General features: G+C 36.3%; 1 protein-coding gene and 1 long non-coding RNA gene across 7 annotated transcripts in view; one reads left to right on the top strand and one right to left on the bottom strand.

Annotated features, from left to right (window-relative positions):
- Positions 1-21,682, top strand: part of LOC127855143 (uncharacterized) — a 178,862-nt gene that overhangs the window by 20,003 nt on the left and 137,177 nt on the right. The gene's annotated exons all lie outside the window — the stretch shown is intronic.
- LOC127855132 (phosphatidylinositol 4,5-bisphosphate 3-kinase catalytic subunit delta isoform-like) overlaps positions 1-21,682 on the bottom strand; it is a 123,835-nt gene that overhangs the window by 88,660 nt on the left and 13,493 nt on the right. For all 5 annotated transcript variants that reach the window (XM_052390516.1, XM_052390521.1, XM_052390519.1 and 2 more), the window contains exons 2-4: positions 9,073-9,167; positions 3,791-3,889; positions 3,085-3,180 (exon numbers count right to left, since the gene is read on the bottom strand). In XM_052390516.1, coding sequence (XP_052246476.1) covers positions 3,085-3,180; positions 3,791-3,889; positions 9,073-9,120 — 243 coding nt within the window. In that variant the 5' untranslated portion in view covers positions 9,121-9,167. The remainder of the gene's footprint in view (positions 1-3,084; positions 3,181-3,790; positions 3,890-9,072; positions 9,168-21,682) is intronic.

The following is a 21,682-nucleotide window of genomic DNA, read 5'->3' as shown; positions in this document are numbered from 1 at the left end:
TCTGTTCAGATATATTCAACTAACCCTCTCTCCCAATCTGTTCAGGTATTCAACTTACCCTCTGTCCCAATCTGTTCAGATATTCAACTAACCCTCTCTACCAATCTGTTCAGATATTCAACTAACCCTCTCTCCCAATCTGTTCAGATATTCAACTAACCCTCTCCCCCAATCTGTTCAAATATTTTACTTACTCTTTCTCCCAATCTGTCCAGATATTCAACAAACCCTCTCACCCAATCTGTTCAGATATTCAACTAACCCTCTCTCCCAATCTGTTAAGATATTTTACTTACTATTCCTCCCAATCTGTTCAGATATTCAACTGACCCTCTCTTCCAATCTGTTCAGATATTCAACTAACCCTCTTTCCCAATCTGTTCAGATATATTCAACTAACCCTCTCTCCCAATCTATTCAGATATTCAACTAACCCTCTCTACCAATCTGTTCAGATATTCAACTAACCCTCTCTACCAATCTGTTCAGATATTCAACTAACCCTCTCTCCTAATCTGTTCAGATATTCAACTAACCCTCTCTCCCAATCTGTTCAGATATTTTACTTACTCTTTCTACCAATCTGCTCAGATATTCAACAAGCCCTCTCTACCAATCTGTTCAGATATTCACCTAACCCTCTCTCCCAATCTGTTCAGATATTCAACTTACCCTCTCTCCCAATCTGTTCAGATATTCAACTTACCCTCTCTCCCAATCTGTTCAGATATTCAACTTACCCTCTCTCCCAATCTGTTCAGATATTTTACTGCCTCTTTCCCCCAATCTGTTCAGATATTCAACTAACCATCTCTTCAAATCTGTTCAGATATTTTACTTACTATTTCTCCCAATCTGTTCAGATATTCAACTGACCCTCTCTTCCAATCTGTTCAGATATTCAACTAACCCGCTCTCCCAATCTGTTCAGATATATTCAACTAACCCTCTCTCCCAATCTGTCCAGATATTCAACTAACCCTCTCTACCAATCTTTTCAGATATTCATCTAACTCTCTCTACCAATCTGTTCAGATATTCAAATAACCCTCTCTCCCAATCTGTTCAGATATTCAACTAACCCTCTCTCCCAATCTGTTCAGATATTTTACTTACTCTTTCTCCCATTCTGTCCAGATATTCAACTAACCCTCTCTCCCAATCTGTTCAGATATTCAACAAACCCTCTCTCTCAATCTGTTCAGATATTCAATAAACCCTCTCTCCCAATCTGTTCAGATATTCAACTAACCCTCTCTCTCAATCTGTTCAGATATTAAACTTACCCTCTCTCCCAATCTGATTCAACTAACCCTCTCTCCCAATCTGTTCAGATATTCAACTAACCCTCTCTCCCAATCTGTTCAGATATTCAACTAACCCTCTCTCCCAATCTGTTCAGATATTTTACTTACTCTATCTCCCAATCTGTTCAGATATTCAACTAACCCTCTGTCCCAATCTGTTCAAATATTCAACTAACCCTCTCTTCCAATCTGTTCAGATATTCAACTAACCCTCTCTACCAATCTGTTCAGATATTCAACTAACCCTCTGTCCCAATATGTTCAGATATTTTACTTACTCTTTCTCCTAATCTGTTCGGATATTCAACTAACCCTCTGTCCCAATCTGCTCAGATATTCAACTAACCCTCTCCCCCAATCTGTTCAGAGATTCAACTAAACCTCTCTACCAATCTGTTCAGATAGTCAACTAACCCTCTCTCCCAATCTGTTGAGATATTCAACTAACCCTCTCTCCCAATCTGTTCAGATATTCAACTAACCCTCTCTCCCAATCTGTTCAGATATTTTACTTACTCTTTCTCCCAATCTGTTCAGATATTCAACTAACCCTCTGTCCCAATCTGTTCAAATATTCAACTAACCCTCTCTCCCAATCTGTTCAGATATTCAACTAACCTTCTCTCCCAATCTGTTCAGATATTCAACTAACCCTCTCTCTCAATCTGTTCAGATATTTTACTTACCCTCTCTCCCAATCTGTTTAGATATTCAACAAACCCTCTCTCTCAATCTGTTCAGATATTCAACTAACCCTCTCTCCAAATCTGTTCAGATATTCAACTAACCTTCTCTCTCAATCTGTTCAGATATTCAACTAACCCTCTCTCCCAATCTGTTCAGATATTCAACAAACCCTCTCTCTCAATCTGTTCAGATATTCAACTAACCCTCTCTCCCAATCTGTTCAGATATTCAACTAACCTCTCTCAATCTGTTCATATATTCAACTAACCCTCTCTCCCAATCTGTTCAGATATTATACAAACCCTCTCTCTCAATCTGTTCAGATATTCAACTAACCCTCTCTACCAATCTGTTCAGATATTCAACTAACCCTCTCTACCAATCTGTTCAGATATTCAACTAACCCTCTCTCCCAATCTGTTAAGATATTTTACTTACTATTCCTCCCAATCTGTTCAGATATTCAACTGACCCTCTCTCCCAATCTGTTCAGATGTTCAACTTACCCTCTCTACCAATCTGTTCAGATATATTCAACTAACCCTCTCTCCCAATCTGTTCAGGTATTCAACTTACCCTCTGTCCCAATCTGTTCAGATATATTCAACTAACCCTCTCTCCCAATCTGTTCAGATGTTCAACTTACCCTCTCTACCAATCTGTTCAGATATATTCAACTAACCCTCTCTCCCAATCTGTTCAGGTATTCAACTTACCCTCTGTCCCAATCTGTTCAGATATTCAACTAACCCTCTCTACCAATCTGTTCAGATATTCAACTAACCCTCTCTACCAATCTGTTCAGATATTCAACTAACCCTCTCTCCCAATCTGTTCAGATATTCAACTAACCCTCTCTCAAAATCTGTTCAGATATTCAACTAACCCTCTCTCCCAATCTGTTCAGATATTCAACTAACCCTCTCTCCCAATCTGTTCAGATATTCAACTAACCCTCTCTACCAATCTGTTCAGATATTCAACTAACCCTCTCTACCAATCTGTCCAGATATTCAACTAACCTTCTCTCCCAATCTGTTCAGATATTCAACTAACCCTCTCTACCAATCTGTTCAGACATTTTACTTACCCTCTCTCCCAATCTGTTCAGATATTCAAAGAAATATCGGTCCTTTTCCTTCAGTTTCTGGTACAGTGGAAAGTTTCTGGCTGACTCCCATAGTGTCTGAAACAACAAATTGATTTAGTTATTATTATTGTCCTTCTTTGCTGTTTAAAAACTTCATAAAAGAATTATCTCTGATGATGTTAAGCTGATGAATATTATGTCAGAAAGTGTCATCTCATAGACTATAAATTTTTACTTACTTTTACATAGACAAATGCTATTTATATATACACACACAAAGGAAACTTTTTTCTTTTAATTAATAAAATTTAAAAAGGCATGTAAATTTGTCATTTGTAAATTATACAATATTATTTATAATCATAAGCCTAACAGAACTGAACAAAGCATGATTTTCTTAACTAATAATGAATTCCAACAAAAGTTATCATAAACTTATGGCGAGAAGTAAACTTGTATATGTCTATCACTTTTATTTAATTTACATCTTAAACCATTTAAGAACATTTCATGATTATAACATATTTTTAAAGTAATAATTACTGTTTATGTGAATTTAAACACTTCAAAATACTGGGAAATAAATCCCCACACAAACTTGAAAGTATCTTATGAGGACAAACCAATCAAAGGACCAACTGAGCAACCCCCTACTTGGCATAAACAAAGTACTGCAGTGTACACATTAAAAATTCTCGATACAAACCTGTTTGATAAGGTCCAGTGGTTTGTTAAAGTCCACATTCAGCTGTATGAACATTCCATTGGGAAGCAGGAAGTCTATCTGTACTTTGCCATCAGACACCTTCAACACAGCAACGCAAAAACTCAGGGCTACCAGAGACTTGACAGGAAACACTAAACAAAGTTGAAAACTATCCATGTTTTCATATTCTTACTTCTCTTTTTTTAATCAGTTCTGGAAAAACTGGGCTACATGAATGTGCTTAAAGTGTTGTCCCAGATAAGCCTGTGAAGTTGACACAGGCTTATCTGGGACAACACTTTCCACCTAAAATTGAACTTTCACTTAAAAGAGACTCTCTTCAAACAAAAATTACCATAAAAGTGGAGAGTGTAGTCCCTGATTGTCCCGGACTGCACAGGCTAATCTGGTAAGACACTTTACACACATGCTTTAAACTCGGTGTTCCCATATTTGATTGCGCAATAGTAAAATGGCAACCATTTTCCATCCCATTTGCTAGTTTTCTTCGCATGAAACCTTTTTTTCCATGTTGGCACTTTTAAAAAGGGTGCACATCATACATGGTTGTGTGCCATACACATACATGCCAGATTTTTCAGGTCCAAATCGGGACTTTCCTTAAAAATTGTCGGCACATTTGACCAAAAAGCGGGACACCTAAAACGATCAATCATTTCACCTTTTCTTTAGTCAGTAATCAGTATATTACCTACCAAAACTCTTAATTTCTGCCCAATATTGATGATAAATGTATGTTCAGAATTTCGTGAACCATACGTTCTCCATTTTCCAGAAGTAAACACACTCCATGAACTGAAATGTGGGGTGTCCCCGTTTGCCTCGATTTGACATCCAATTGGTGCAGGGATATCCCCTTGAACCTATGTAAATCGTGTGACACGATGTGAGCGCATCGAGCACTATTCTTATTCAACCAATCGTAAATTAACTCTTAATTTAGATTGATGCAATATGTACAAACTATGTTCTGAAAATCCGTCGAAAACGAAAGGTAATTTGTGAGAAACATTAATGTGTATTGGACAGCATTCAATTTGTTTGATGTACAAAATCGGTATTTTGACAGGTTTTATAACTTTAGGTTGTATAATACACAGGATAATATTATTGTTGAACTTGATTGGGCCATGAAATACAAAGGCAGGCGGCGTTTTTTTCTGTACAATACATCTTTGGATAGCAATTAGCGACTCCTATCATAAAAACACAATGGAGTTAATGCTGAATAAATCAATAAGTTGCCAATAAAGCGCTGATAAGGTGTCAAAAACAACACTTGTGCACTCGAGTAGTAGAAGTGGGTTGTAAATTGGGAGCAATAAAGGGATTAGCGATGGTAAGTTTTAGCCAGAAAGAGCTTGAAAAGCGAATTTTATTGGGAACTTATAGACCTTACATCGTTTTTAACGAATGTCGGGACAAATTGTCTCATATCGGGATGCCGGGACAAAGAGCCCAAAAGCAGGACTGTCCCGCCGAGATCGGGACGTCTGGTATGTATGGCCATACATGGTATATTCAGTATTAAAACATAAAAAAAAACAGATTATTTTGATGGAAAAAATTCAATAAAATGATGAACTTATATTATTATCGTAACATTTATTTAAAGTGCAATGTATACTCTAAAGATTTCCTTGGCAAATTATAATCGTCTTGCAATGTCATACAATTAAGTGTTTTATACAGATCCATAAAATCTTTTTTTTCTTTGGGATTCACCATTCAAAGATCAATATTCATAAATTAAATGTTTAAGATTTCAGAGTGCTCATGTTTGAATATGTTTACTATTTAAAGTTTCTAAATTACATAGACTCCTAAAATGATGGGGTAAAATATCTGTGACCAATAATTGATCGACATACTTTAATTCCTAATGACTGTGTATATTGGATAGGACTTTATGAGGAAACTGTTGTAGCTAATCTAGGTTTTCTCAAGGGAAAGGTTAGTGAATATTAGTTAGTTGTAGCTGGGTATCAATCCACCAAACAAACATGACTTGACTGACAACAAGCTTTGAGTGGCATGTTTAACCTTTCAGAAAGCTTAGACTTTGTCTTTCCTGGCACAAACATGTGTTCAGTGTCAACATCGTTCTGAGGTTGACCTTTACAAGCTGGCTTGATTAGAAATTGCATAGCTGAATCGTGAATTAATGAACCAACAACTGCCCGGGGCACAGTTATTCAACAGTTTTACCATTGCTTATTAAGATGACAATTGATATTTTTATGTCCTCCACTATAGTAGTGGGGGACATATTGTTTTTGCCCTGTATGTTGGTTTGCGCCAACTTTAACATTTGCAATAACTTTTGCAATATTTAAAGATAGCAACTTGATATTTGGCATGCATATGTATCTCATGGAGCTGCACATTTTGAGTGGTGAAAGGTCAAAGTCAAGGTCATCCTTCAAGGTCAAAGGTCAAATATATGGGTCAAAATCGCTCATTTAATGTACACTTTTGCAATATTTCAATATTCAAGATAGCAACTTGATATTTGGCATGCATGTGTATCTCATGAAGCTGCACATTTTGAGTGGTGAAAGGTCAAGGTCAAGGTCATCCTTCAAGGTCAAACGTCATATACGGGGACATAGTGTTTCACAAACACATCTTGTTTCTCAACTGCATTGATTAATACTTAGTAAATTTATCAATAGTTCTGCAGATTGGATCTTCCATAGCTCAGTCCTTCCAAATTGATATGTACCTTCCAAAGCTAAGTTCTACCAAGCTAAGAAACATAAAATGTTTGAACTACTAGATTTGTTGCGACAGTTTTTTTCCTTTAATACCAGTATACTATGAGCCTTGTTCTGGGACAACTGGACTTAACGCATGTGCGTAAATTGTTGTCCCAGATTTGCCTGAGAATTTTGCACAGGCTAATCAGGGACAACACATTCTGCTTTATGGAATTTATCATTTAATACAAGTCTTTTTTCAGCAACAATCCAGTCTAGACAGAAAGTTTCTTCCTTGATTAGCCTGTGCAGCCTTATCTGGGATGACACTATGCATTAACACTTCACATGCTGGGAAATTTGTCATCTGCTAAATTGTCGTCTGCTGAATTTCTAAAATTAGCATTTTCTTCGATTTTTTTCAAAGAATATTATCAGATTAGCAAACAGTTTGGATCCTGATGAGACGCCACGTTCTGTGGCGTCTTATCTGGATCCAAACTGTTTGAAAAGGCCTTCAAAATTCGGTTCCCGCACTGAAAGGGTTAAGCCCATTAGCTTAGTTTTCCCATAATATTTAATATTACAGTAGATTCCACTTAATTGAATATTGGATAATTGAATAATTCGGTTAATTGAATAGAAATTGAAAACACCAAACCATTTGCATCTCTTCCCGTTGTAAAAACTCAACATATTCTGATAGGAAATACGACGTATTTTGGTTAATTGAATAGTCAATTTTCTATTGAACACTATAATCCACACTATAATCCAGCAAAGAATATCATAAATCTCCAAGGATACGCATCGTATTGACGATTTTGAAAGACGAGCTCAATTGACTGCCTTTGTTTTCATTTCACACCAATCATGTATGCAGCGTCTGTCAAGCGTCACGTGACTAACAGGTGTAGTATGCGAGCAAGTACAATGCAAACACTGGAGTCTCCGGTGTGCAGTCAGGTGCAAACTTTCGAATGCAAACTGTCGAGTAACACACTTCAACAGTTTGTTGTCGCTTAGAAACAATTAAAGAGTGTGTTGCTGATTAGAAACAAACTGCTGACGTGTCTTGCTCGACAGTTTGCAATATGTTACACTATATTCTCAGTTCGTGTATATAATCCTACACAAATGCCATACATGCCATAAATTTCCAAACCGATTCCAGGACATTGTGCTTACTTTTCCGGGACATTTGCCGATTTTCCTGGACATGTATACAAATAGCGATATATGAAGTCATACATGTATTTTTGGTATGCATTTTTTTCGCGATATCCAATTAATTAAATTACTTATGTAACTTACTTGGAATAAACAAATTTAACATCCATTTAAGATCAATGCAAAAAAAACAACGTTATTTAAACAAGAAGAATAAATTATAATTAACATCGTAAATTGCTTAAACAATTGACAAATTAAACATTTCTACATCCGTTACTAGATACAAGCCACGTGTTTTGCGTGTTTGAAAAGAGCACATGTATATAAACATGAGATAGTTCAGTGCTGATTTAATTTTCAGTCACTGTATACACTTAAAACGTGGACTGCGTGTAACACGGGTGATGAATTCGGACGTTGTCATGGGTGGCGCACGCGGTGTAAGCTATGACATCAAACTGTTACAACTTACATTGTATGCGCTGAGCGTAAAGGCGTGTTGTTTGTCGCAATATGAGTGTGAATGAATCTGACACCGCGAAAATCCGGGTGAAACTGGATTTATTCATGAATGTGCATCGCGTAATCCGTTAAAACTACACAGCCATCAATTTTGAGCAAGCCAATTCACAACGAATTAACCCCTTTTGTTTGACTGTGATTACGAGACAATCGACAAGATAATAGGACCCCCCATCAATTGATCGATTTTGACACGTAGCGTTTTTGCCTAATCGGACAGGCCTTGCTTTGGCGATGACGCAATATCAGTGGCAAGTACAGATTTGCATGCTTAGATAAGGAACATACAGGTTTTACTGAAATCCGGGACATTTGACAAATTTCCGGGACTGCGGGACAGGGTATGCATTTCCGGAACTGTCCCGGACGATCCTCGACGTATGGCATGTATGACAAATGCGTCGCAGTAAATCATATCTAAACATGATGTCAAACAATCGGAAACGCACACATTTGTCAAAACATCGCAGTCTTAACACTGCTGATCATGTTTTTACAATAACCAAAATTAAATCCAGTATTGACCAGATTTTCCGGTAAATCAGTTTACAGTACATTACCTGTTTCAAAACTAAACTACCTGAAACAGCATGGCGTCAAAGATACAGCATTCTCTTCGCTACAAAGTTTTCCTTCGACAGTGTAATTATACACCCACGCTAATTTTTGCATGCTTTTTACCAGGACAATACATGAGCAATAGATGTTGCTAGCGTAAGCGTTGGGTCAACTGATTCCGTATAATTGAATATTCCAGATAATTGAATATTCGAACGTGACAAATGGGCTATTCAATTAGGGGAAATCTACTGTTTTGTATTATTATATTATTTAATAGATAAGACTTATATAATGCTAGCTGATTACCTGTGCAGAGATGTCTGGGAAACACACTATACCGATAGTTGGGGCCATGGCAGACCCCGTTACGTCACAGCTGCGACATCATCTAAGGTTGATCCCTTAAACACACAAATTAAAACCATTTACAGCAATACAAAATGCATAATATTTGCTTTCTAAGCACTTGATGGTTTCCATGTACTGTGCCAACATTTTCTTCAATTCCTTCAGCAACATTTCTTTTACAAATATACGTGAATTTCTTCTGTTTCGTTTAAAGGTTTAATGAAGACAAGAGGGCCTGAAAGGCCCAAAGTCACTCACCTGAGATAACAAGATATTATTGGGACAAATCTTCTGACCAAGTTTCACGAAGATCTGCAAATAAATGTGGCCTCTAGAGTGTTAACAAGGTTTTACTATACATGTAGCGATATACGGAAAAATGCCCCCTCCCCCCACTGGCAGTCATGTTTTTTAACCCACCAGCATCATTTTTGAACTCTTCCAAGATATTATCAGGATGAATCTTCTAACCAAGTTTCATGACGATCAGACAGTAAATATGGCCTCCAGAGTGTTAACAAGATTTTACTATAGCCATATAAGGAAAAATGCAACGCCCCTTGGAAGCCATTTTTTTCAAGCAAACATAATTATTTTCGAACTCATCTAACATATCATTGAGACCAATCTTCTGACAAATTTTCATGAAGATTGGACAATAAATGTGGCCTCTAGAGTGTTAACAAGGTTTTACTATAGCCATATAAAGCCATATAAGGAAAAATGCCCTTCCCCTGGTGGCCATGTTTTTAAAGCAACCAAAACCATTTTCTAACTCATCCAAGATATCATTGGGACAAATCTCCTGAGCAAGTTTCATGATGATCGGAAAATAAATGTGCCCTCTAGAGTGTTAACAAGGTTTTACTATAGCCATTTAAAGGAAAATAGCCCCGCCCCTGAGGTGGCCATGTTTTTCAACCAACCGGCATAATTAATGAACTTGTCCAAGATATTATTGGGATGAATCTTCTGACCAAGTTTCATGAAGATCGGACTATAAATGTTGCCTCTAGAGTGTTAACAAGATTTTACTATAGCCTTATATAGCCATATAAGGAAAAATGCCCCGCCCCTTGGCGGCAATGTTTTTCATGCAAACATAACCATTTTCGAACTCATCCAAGATATCATTAAGAAAATTCTTCTGACCATATTTCATCAAGATTGGACTATAAATGTGGCCTCTAGAGTGTTAACAAGGTTTAACTAAACAAATGTATAGCCATATAAGGAAAAATGCCCCGCCCCCTGGCGGCCATGTTTTTCAACCAACGGGCATCATTTTCGAACTTGTCCAAGATATTATTGGGATGAATCTTCTGACCAAGTTTCATGAAGATTGGACAATAAATGTGGCCTCTAGAGTGTTAACAAGATTTTACTATAGCCATATATAGCCATATAAGGAAAAATGCCCCGCCCCCTGGCAGCCATGTTTTTCAAGCAAAGGTTACCATTTCTTAGCTCATCCAAGATATCATACGGACAAATCTTCTGAGCAAGTTTCATGATGATCGGAAAATAAATGTGGCCTCTAGAGTGTTTACAAGGTTTTACAAAAGCCATATAAGGAAAAATGCCCCGCCCCTTGGCGGCCATGTTTTTTAACCAACCGGCATCATTTTCGAACTCGTTCAAGATATCATTGGGATGAATCTTCTGACCAAGTTTCATGAGGATCGGACAATAAATGTGGCCTCTAGAGTGTTAAAAAGATTTTGCTATACTGTAGGTTTCCACGTATAGCGCGCAGTGTTTTACCTCCAAAATTCAAATTATAAAGCTGGTGCGCGCTATACATTGATACAACGCTATCCTGGCTGCTAAATTGGTAAAAAAAATGTTGCGTTATCATAAATAATCAAAATGGCCGCCATGTTTTTTTTCCAGAAAACTACCACCCTATAATCGTACAGACTGAGGGGCCATTGTCGAAACAACAAGAAGTCGCTACTGGTAGATATGAATGCGGTAGAAGAAGTTTTGATCAAAAATAAATTTGTTTGAATAAACTTGTGGACATTTCTTTGTTTGTGTTTTTACACTTCTTTATTGATGAATTCCTATGGGGATTGTTGTCGACATTCCGGAGAGCAGGCAAGGGTACATGCAGCCATGTTTTTCAAGCAAAGGTTACCATTTCTTAGCTCATCCAAGATATCATACGGACAAATCTTCTGAGCAAGTTTCATGATGATCGGAAAATAAATGTGGCCTCTAGAGTGTTTACAAGGTTTTACAAAAGCCATATAAGGAAAAATGCCCCGCCCCTTGGCGGCCATGTTTTTTAACCAACCGGCATCATTTTCGAACTCGTTCAAGATATCATTGGGATGAATCTTCTGACCAAGTTTCATGAGGATCGGACAATAAATGTGGCCTCTAGAGTGTTAAAAAGATTTTGCTATACTGTAGGTTTCCACGTATAGCGCGCAGTGTTTTACCTCCAAAATTCAAATTATAAAGCTGGTGCGCGCTATACATTGATACAACGCTATCCTGGCTGCTAAATTGGTAAAAAATATGTTGCGTTATCATAAATAATCAAAATGGCCGCCATGTTTTTTTCCAGAAAACTACCACCCTATAATCGTACAGACTGAGGGGCCATTGTCGAAACAACAAGAAGTCGCTACTGGTAGATATGAATGCGGTAGAAGAAGTTTTGATCAAAAATAAATTTGTTTGAATAAACTTGTGGACATTTCTTTGTTTGTGTTTTTACACTTCTTTATTGATGAATTCCTATGGGGATTGTTGTCGACATTCCGGAGAGCAGGCAAGGGTACATGTAGGTGCGAACGAGTTTTTTTTTCCGGGTAACGGTAGGTGTGAAAGGGGGTCATTATGCACTTCATAATTGGTAGATGTTATTGAGTAATATGTGCCACGACTTGTTAAGACGCTAATTGACATTTGAGACACTAATTGACACTTGAGAACGTGAAGATATGCAATTGCATTTTGTGTGTATAAATATTGAACGTTCAACAATGGTGTACCTTAACAACTGTATCCCTGTCTCCCATGCGACATTAAAATTTAATGCCCCTGCTTTCCCCGGAGGAGAAATCACACGATTTACACTAATTCTTATTTTCTCACGTTTTTCACGAAATGCACATGGACTGTTAATCTTTTGCTAGAAAATTACAAAATTGTCATAAAAGTATAGTGCTATGCAACCCATGCTCCTAATCATAATGACGCTTCCTATTTTGAATGCTTAATTAAGCTTTCCAATGCCCCGCATTATTGGATTGTGCAATAGTAAAATGGTGGCCATTTTCGGTCCGATTTGGTGGTTTTATTGTCTTTACATATTTTTTTCTCCATTTTTGCATTGAAAAAACAGCCTGCGCGCTATACACGGGAGCGTACTATACGTGGAAACCTAAGGTAGCCATATATAACCATATAAGGAAAAATGCCCCGCCCCTTGGCAGCCATGTTTTTCAAGCAAACGTAACCATTTTCAAACTCATCCAAGATATCATTGAAACCAATCTTCTGACCAAATTTCATGAAGATTGGATAATAAATGTGGCCTTTAGAGAGTGAACAAGGCAAATGTTGACATGGCACGACGGACAACAGACAACGGATGACGGACAAAAGGCAATCACAAAAGCTCACCATGAGCACGTTGTGCTCAGTGGAGCTAAAAACATAATACCTAAGAACGCATTTCAAAAGCCAGACATGTCAATTTGTAGCAGTCATTTTTATATCATTTTGCAAACCACATGATAAGCTTTATTTTGTTTAATTGTTGCTTGCTTTGCACAGCTTTCTTTCTTCTTGCACAAAAAAATTGCATTTGATAATACAATATAAATTAAATAAGATTTAGTTAACAAGAGCACCGCATAACGGGTGCCAATGCTCGGCTGCGGGTGCATTTTTTAATAACTGAAAGCTTGTCAGAATATTTATTTTTTTAGAGGTCACAGTGACCTTGACCTTTGACCTAGTGACCCCAAAATGGGTGTGGCGTGTAGAACTCATCAAGGTGCATCCACATATGAAGTTAAAAAGTTGTAGGTGGAAGCACTTTGATTTTAGAGCAAAATTTCAAAGTTTTAGCACGACGCCGGCAAACGACGAGCTGGCTATGACAATACCTCGGGTTTTCTCGGAAAACAGCTGAGCTAAAAATACAGACTTAAATAATATTAGAGTCCTTCTCCAAACTGTGTGCAAGTACATCTGGCACCAGACATTGTATCCACAAAATGTGTTTGCTTCTTGTTTATAATAATTATTATTATCACACAAAGTTTTTCCTCACAAAAGACAGGCAATATGCAAAACTACTTTCACAAAGCACATAATCAACTTCAAATGATATTTGTTCTGCTTACCAAGCATTTCATTCTGATATGTTAATAAGTTGTAATTAGATAAGCAACATATTTTGCATACAAAAAGCACCAACATTCCACAACTGATAGTATGCTGAGATAACCTTTCCATTACAGAATTTATCTGATGCTTTAATATTTGCCTATCAATGATAAAAATGGCTGTGCAGGGGTTTTGTGATAGCAAAAAAAAAGAGCTTGACCAACATAATAGGGTGTTTTTTTTTTAATTCTGCATATAACTCTTTGGTGGGCAAACTCTGGCTGAATATTGGAAGCAAAACTGGAATATTGAACCAGGGCTTTTTTTGGCCCGATTTTATAGTCGAAATTCGGCTATTTAAATTCCCGATCGCAAAAAGGTATACTTTTTTCGCAAAATTTGTTTAAAAAATTCCCAATTGGGAAAAAAAACGCTAATGACATCGGCTGTTTCACTTTTAACAAAGCGTAGTCTGATCCGGTCTCTTACTGGTTTTAGACTATACCTCGATTTGGATAACGTCTGCATTATTTGTGAGCACGATATTCTCAGTGTTGTTCAGGCGCTTATTATATTTGTTCAGGCGCTTATTATGTTTTCGATGAAATTCAACCGTTTTGTGATTCAGCTGAATGAAAAACAAAGATGTCGCGCAATTCGAAAATTTGAAAATTTAAGGGAAAAAGATTCGTAACAAAAACCTGGCGGCAAAACGAAAACTTTTTTTTTTTAGAGAGCGTCATTTAAAAAAAAATAAAGGTCAAGAAGTACTAGTCTTCCCATTGAAACTCCTTCATTTGTAATTATATAGTAATTTTAGAACAGGTGACTCTTTTGCATCGTCATCGTTGATTTCCGAAAGAAAAGTGCTGACTGATATTCAACATGTTGATAGCAGTAGTTCTTCAGAAGAAGACAAAGCGCCTCCTAATCAAATGGTGCGACTGAAGTGACTGAAGACTTTGTGTGAGTTTATTATGTGGAAAACTATTGATCATGATGGTTTTTGTGGTGTCTGTGATTAAAGATGCTTAACTCATTCGTGTAGTTTTAAATCCCAATTTATTTTCCCAATTTCTTGAAAATGCTGATAAAATTCCCAATTTGAAACCCATGTGCTATCTACCCAAAAAGCTGAAAAAAAGCCCTGTGAACATTACAACCATTTATTTTTTAAGGTCTCAGATTTCAAATTAAAATAAATGTTTCTAAATCCTGTATGCCCTTAGACATCTTGAATTGGAAATCATTTGGGTTAATAGTTGAACAACTGTAAATTGTTCACTCCTAGTCACCTAGTTTTACTATTTATTGAAAAATGGTGTTAGATAACCTGGAAAAATTTAAAGGCTTACTGCATAAATGCACACAAAGAACTTATACATGTCTATGACATAAATATTCCTGATACAATAAGCTCTATTACAAGCACTCGTGGAACAATATTATGATACGTGATTGGGAAAAACAGAGTTTCATGTATTGTTTTACTTTAAAAGATAATAAACGGTTGAAACTAATTGAATTTTTTATTGTGAAACAGTATTATATCACACTTGCACACTTCAATGGGCAGGGCGAGGCCTACACATAACAGACATTAGTGTCCTTGTATATATTGAAAGTGCAAGACATCTTAATGTATCACGACTTCTTTGCATCTCTGAGTACTTAACTTATTTAATATTTCTGTATGTTGATTTCTTCTTATGACTATTGATACTTTGTCACATACACTTACTCGCAGCTCCTTATATATCTGGTAAAGTCAGTGATTTCATAATATTGGTACTATTAAATACGTGATCATATGTATAAAAACTTTAAAGTGAAACTTAAGCTGAAATAGCAGGAGAGAAAACCTGACGAGACCTTATTTTCCAGTGAAATACTTTATCTATGAACAGGAACCTTGTTGCCAAGCAGTGCAACATCGCGCAAAATCATGAGACACAACGTATAACAAACAAACATAAAATAACTGCTCTCACAGCCTTGAATTTGTCACTTTAAAAAAATAGGCGTTTTAACCAAATTTAAGGAGATCCAATTGTCTTACCTGCCCCAGAGTTATTCACAAAACTCATTTAAGTGTAAATGAAAATAACTTATAGCATTACAATTCAATTTTACAGCAATAATAGATCATACACTTTGATTTAATTCCCATTTAACTAGGCCTAGAGCAGTCACATGGTCAGAAGTTTTTAGGTCTATTTTGGGAAAAGGAGTCTGACCAAATTGGGAATTTTTTATCGACAAAATTTGCCATTTTGGGAATTTTTGCTTTGATGAAACAGCTCATTTGGGAAAAAATTGGGAATTTATCATGCTTAAATAATTCAGTGGTTTAACAAATAAATTTGTTTTTATTTGTTATTTTGTCTTCTTTATATAAACAGATGCAATATTGGGCATGTTTAACATTTAATATTCAAGTACTGCAGTTTTGTTTTTCAGTTAGTTACACTCTGAGATAAGAACTGAACAGTCAAAACTCTATAGCAGATATTTTTGACCAAAACAAACACTGGTTAGTCACATAAGCTATGAGACACTTCATTCTAAAAAAAAATAAAAAATATATATATTTTTTTTTTTAAATTGGGATTATTTTTTTTTAATTTCGGTTTGGGATCAGGTCCGTTTGCTTTGGGACAGCCTCCGTTTTCCTGAGGCGCAGACAGTGCTGAAAAACCTCTGAATGTCCATATTCCATACTGCATACAATAATTATGCAGCCAAGGGAAATTTTTTGTTTCATGATGTCACTGCCTGTTTTGTGTTGTTTTAAAAGTTGTGCAACCTTTGTCTATAATATTCCAGTATCTTTACTTTCTTTTACATAGACTACGCTACTATAAAATATCTTTTGTCATAATTATTGTGATGTAATGCTCTCTCAACATAATCCCCAATAAGGACTTACTAAATCAGTAGATGTACATGAATTAATGTGTAATATGATAGCCGTTTAGTGTACCTAAAGCTACATATACTTTGCAGCAAAAACTTTTAAAACCCTTTGCATGCTGGGAAATTTGTCGTCTGCTAAAATGTTGTCTGCAGAATTTATGAAATTAGCATTTTCTTCGATTTTTTTTCTCCAAGAATACTATCAGAATAGCAAACAAATAGTCTCATCTGGATCCAAACTGTTTGCAAAGGCCTTCAAAATTCGGCTCCAGCGCTATAAGGGTGTAACAAGAACCAGTCACAGACCATGTATCTCACACGTGCAGTGTTGTCAAACTGATATATTAAGGATTTTGTGTGACATAATGTTTAAGCAAAATCAAACTGCAATCTCAAAGTCCTGTTGTTATGTTATTTTAAACAAAGAACAATAATTCCATAACAAATAACCTTGAAAATATGGGCAGTAGCACATGAAGATAATCATTCTATACAAGACATTCTATACAAAAGGGCTTAAGCCCCTATGTTGCTCACCTGAGATATTTAGAAACTAAGAAGTTATGTGTCCATTTTGTGCAGTTTGTTTACTAACTGAAGGTCTGACCTAGGTCTCTTGCTCTGTATGACAGAGACTTGATGTGGTGTGAGACCATTTTAAATACAAATTTTAAGTTATGAATACAAACATTTAACAAGAGGGCCTGAAAGGCCCAAAGTCGCTCACCTGAGATAACAAGATATTATTGGGACAAATCTTCTGAGTCCAAGTTTCACGAAGATCGGAAAATAAATGTGGCCTCTAGAGTGTTAACAAAGTTTTACTATAGCCATATAAGGAAAAATGCCCCGCCCCCTGGCAGCCATGTTTTTCAACCAACCGGCATTATTTTTTAACTTGTCCAAGATATTATCGGGATGAATCTTCTGACCAAGTTTCATGAAGATCGGACAGTAAATGTGGCCTCTAGAGTGTTAACAAGATTTTACTATAGTCATATCAGGAAAAATGCCCCGCCCCTTGGAGCCATTGTTTTCAAGCAAACATAATTATTTTCGAACTCATCCAAGATATCATTGAGACCAATCTTTTGACCAAATTTCATGAAGATTGGACACTAAAAGTGGCCTCTAGAGTGTTAACAAGGTTTTAGTATTGCCATATATGAGCCATATAAGGAAAAATGCCCCGCCCCTGGTGGCCATGTTTTTAAAGCAACCGGAATCATTTTTGAACTCGTCCAAGATATTATTAGGATGAATCTTCTGACCAAGTTTCATGAAGATCGGACTATAAATGTGGCCTCTAGAGTGTAAACAAGATTTACTATGGCCTTATATAGCCATATAAGGAAAAATGCCCCGCCCCTTGGCGGCCATGTTTTTCATGCAAACATAACCATTTTCGATCTCATCCAAGATATCATTAAGACAAATCTTCTGAACATATTTCATTAAGATTGGACAATAAATGTGGCCTCTAGAGTGTAAACAAGATTTTACTATAGCCATATATATCCATATGAGGAAAAATGCCCCGCCCCCTAGCGGCATTGTTTTTCAACCAACTGGCATCATTTTCGAACTCGTCCAAGATATTATTGGGATGAATCTTCTGACTATGAAGATCAGACAATAAATGTGGCCTCTAGAGTGTTAACAAGATTTTACTATAGCCATATATAGCCATATAAGAAAAAATGCCCCGCCCCTTGGCCGCCATGTTTTTCAAGCAAACGTAACCATTTTGGAACTCATCCAAGATATCATTGAAACCAATCTTCTGACCAAATTTCATGAAGATTGGACAATAAATGTGGCCTCTAGAGAGTAAACAAGGCAAATGTTGACCCCGCACAACGCACGACGGACAAAAAGCGATCACAAAAGCTCACCATGAGCACGTTGTGCTCAGGTGAGCTAAAAAAAAACGACCCTTAAAGGCAGAATGGTCTATGGACAGACCAACCTACCTACTGAAAAACAGTTGCTAAGCGATACACCCCTTTGAATTATAAAATAATCCTCTAAAATGTATACCCGGTATGTAAATTTCACCAAACACGCATTTCAGATTCTATTATAAAGACCATTTACCTCAAAGATTCTTCAAAGAGTTTACACTTACCTCTAATTGTATAAAATTATTTATACATTTACTTATACACCCCCCCCCCCAAACACACACACTACAAAAGCATATGCGGAAAAGTGGTGTAGAACTAATATAAACAAGCCAATTTGTTGAATAATATCCCCCGCCAATATTCTTCCGGACACAAAAGTGTTATAATTGACACTCAAAAAAGCATTTTTTTCAAGATACAAAGGGCCATAACTCCGTTATTAACAGATGGTGTACAATGCAATTTGGCATGCATCATCCTCTTATCCATATATATACTCATACCAAGTTTCAATGAAATCCGCCAAAGCACTTCCAAGATATGGCTCCGGACACAAAAGTACAGGACGGACGGAAAGACGGACGGACGGATGGACGGACAACGGCAAAACAATATCCCTCCGCCTATGGCGGGGGATAATTATAGTGTTAGTCTGTTATATAAATTATTTTTGGTAATAATTAGTTTTTGTTTTTTAAATTGAAAGCAAATTTGAAATAATTTATATTTCCTTTCATCATGCTACAAATAGTAATAATATTTACACTTTAAAACTTATCTACTAGCGATTATAGAAGGCAAGTAAAAATGGCAAAAAAGAAGATTCTTTCTCAAAATATTGCACGGCAGTGTTTGTAACAACACATTAAAATAATGCATGTACCGATACTATCATATTTTAAAATTGTGGTCACCCTGTAAGACTTATCAAGACTTCTTATAAATGCTCCTTAAAATAACTTCTGTAGTTAAACAGGTTTGTAAGTAAAATGAGGTGATTGAATGCAGATGGATATAATTTTGCAGTATTTTAATTGATGTTACCAATTTTAATGATATGTTGTTATTGAGAAATTTATGTGTCAGGATGCAGCAATTTTATTCCTGTTTCAAACCCAAAAATCAGGTTTTACATAAAAATGCAGTATATTATAAGACTGCAAGAAGGAAGGATCACACTATAGTAGATCAAGGATTTACTAAGGAATAAGCAACACTTTCCTTATTGCTGACAGCTGTTTCCCTATCTTTTAAAGTCAAAACAAATGTGTCCTATAAAAACTAAATACATGGCTTATTGTTATCTCTGACAATTTTCCTCAAGAGTTTGGCACACATTATATCTTTTATAATTTTGTACCCCCAAATACAATCCAAAAATATTTAAACCTTATTAAACAAGCAAGACGTGTATAATGCCGGAATGATCTACTCCTAATCTACTGAAATCGAAATTGGAAAACTGTGTTTTGCTTCAAGATGAAACATCTGCAGAATGTATTTCTGTTCCATTTCCATTCTCACAGGAAACTTCCTTCAATAAAGCACATCAACCATATCATGACACCAGGAAATGATTGCATTTTGAGAACATACACACACACACTTATAATGTATCAAAAGACTGGTAAAAATATTAATGAATATTTAATTAACAGATTTGAAGCCCCTCAAATTTCTATTAATTTGCTTATTAATAGAACAAATGAATAATCTGCCATTAACAACATACTGAGAGATTGATTTTGAGGCACCTCAATTTCAGTCATTTTTGCTTCGTAATGTTTCTTGTCCTATTAAATTTCAAGTGTATAGAACACTCCAACAAGAGCACCGCCTTGCGGGTGCAGACCGCTCATCTATTTTCTTTTTTAAGGTGAAGGGACTCTCAATTTCAATCACAAAGGAGGGAGGGGTGGAGTGAAGAGGGGTGTATAGTGTGGGGGTGTGGACATTTATTACATTATCTTCCAAAAATGCAGAAAAAAAATGCAAAAAAAAAAAAAAATTGGGGGGGTGGGGGGGAGGGGATTCTTGGGTGCGATAGTTGGACGGTATTTCAAAAATAAAATAATAAAAATAAATATATGTGTTTTTTAACCGTTTCAAAAAAAAAACATTGGGGTGGGTGGGTGGGGTATAGTGTGAGGGTGTGGTGATTATTTGTGAGATGATCTTAAAAAAAACAACAACAAAAAACAACAACAACAACAACTTTAGGGGGGGGGGGGGGCACGGGGGATGGTTTTGGTGGAGTCTATTGTGGTATGTCAGGTAAAAGTAGTTTGTCAAAGTATCAGTCAAATCTAATCATAAATAAAGAAGTTATGGCAATTTTAGCAAAATTTAATAATTTGACCTTGAGAGTCAAGGTCATTCAAAGGTCAAGGTAAAATTCAACTTGCCAGGTACAGTAACCTCATGATAGCATGAAAGTATTTGAAGTTTGATGGCAATAGCCTTGATGCTTTAGAAGTAAAGTGGATCGAAACACAAAATTTAACCATATATTCAAAGTTATTAAGTCAAAAAAGGGCAATAATTCCGTAAAAATGACAACCAGAGTTATGCAACTTGTCCTTTTACTGTACCCTTATGATAGTGTGCGAGTGTTCCAAGTATGAAAGCAATATCTATGATACTTTAGGTGTAAAGTGGACCAAAACACAAAACTTTTCTAATTTCAATTTTCTAAGTATAAAGGGCCCATAATTCCATCCAAATGCCAGTCAGGGTTACATAACTTTGCCTGCACAGTCCCGTTATGATAGTTAATAAGTGTTGCAAGTATGAAAGCAATAGCTTTGATACTGTAGGAATAAAGTTGACCTAAACACAAAACTTTACCAAATTTTCGATTTTCTAAGTATAAAAAGGGCACATAATTCTGTCAAAATGCCAGTCAGAGTTACATAACTTTGCCTGCACAGTCCCCTTATGATAGTTAGTAAGTGTTGCAAGTATGAAAGCAATAGCTTTGATACTTAAGGAATAAAATGGACCTAAACACAAAACTTAACCAAAATTTTCAATTTTCTAAGTATAAAAAGGGCACATAATTCGGTCAAAATGCACGCCAGAGTTATCTAACTTTGCCTGCCCAGTCCCCTCATGATAGTAAGTAAGTTAACCAAGTTTGAATGCAATAGCATTGATACTTTCTGAGAAAAGTGGACAAAAACGCAAAACTTAACCGGACGCCAACGTCGACGCCAAGGTGATGACAATAGCTCATATTTTTTTTTCCAAAAATAGATGAGCTAAAAACAACAAGAGATGTGTTTGTCAGAAACACAATGCCCCCTAACGCGCCGCTTTGATTTTTTTTTTACCTTTGAACTTGAAGGATGACCTTAACCTTTCATCACTCAAAATGTGCAGCTCCATGAGATACA

This window comes from Dreissena polymorpha, chromosome 13 (assembly GCF_020536995.1).
Source record: "Dreissena polymorpha isolate Duluth1 chromosome 13, UMN_Dpol_1.0, whole genome shotgun sequence".
Lineage (NCBI taxonomy): Eukaryota > Metazoa > Mollusca > Bivalvia > Myida > Dreissenidae > Dreissena > Dreissena polymorpha.
Note: the sequence above shows the minus strand (reverse complement) of the source record. Positions and strands in the feature narration are given on the sequence as shown.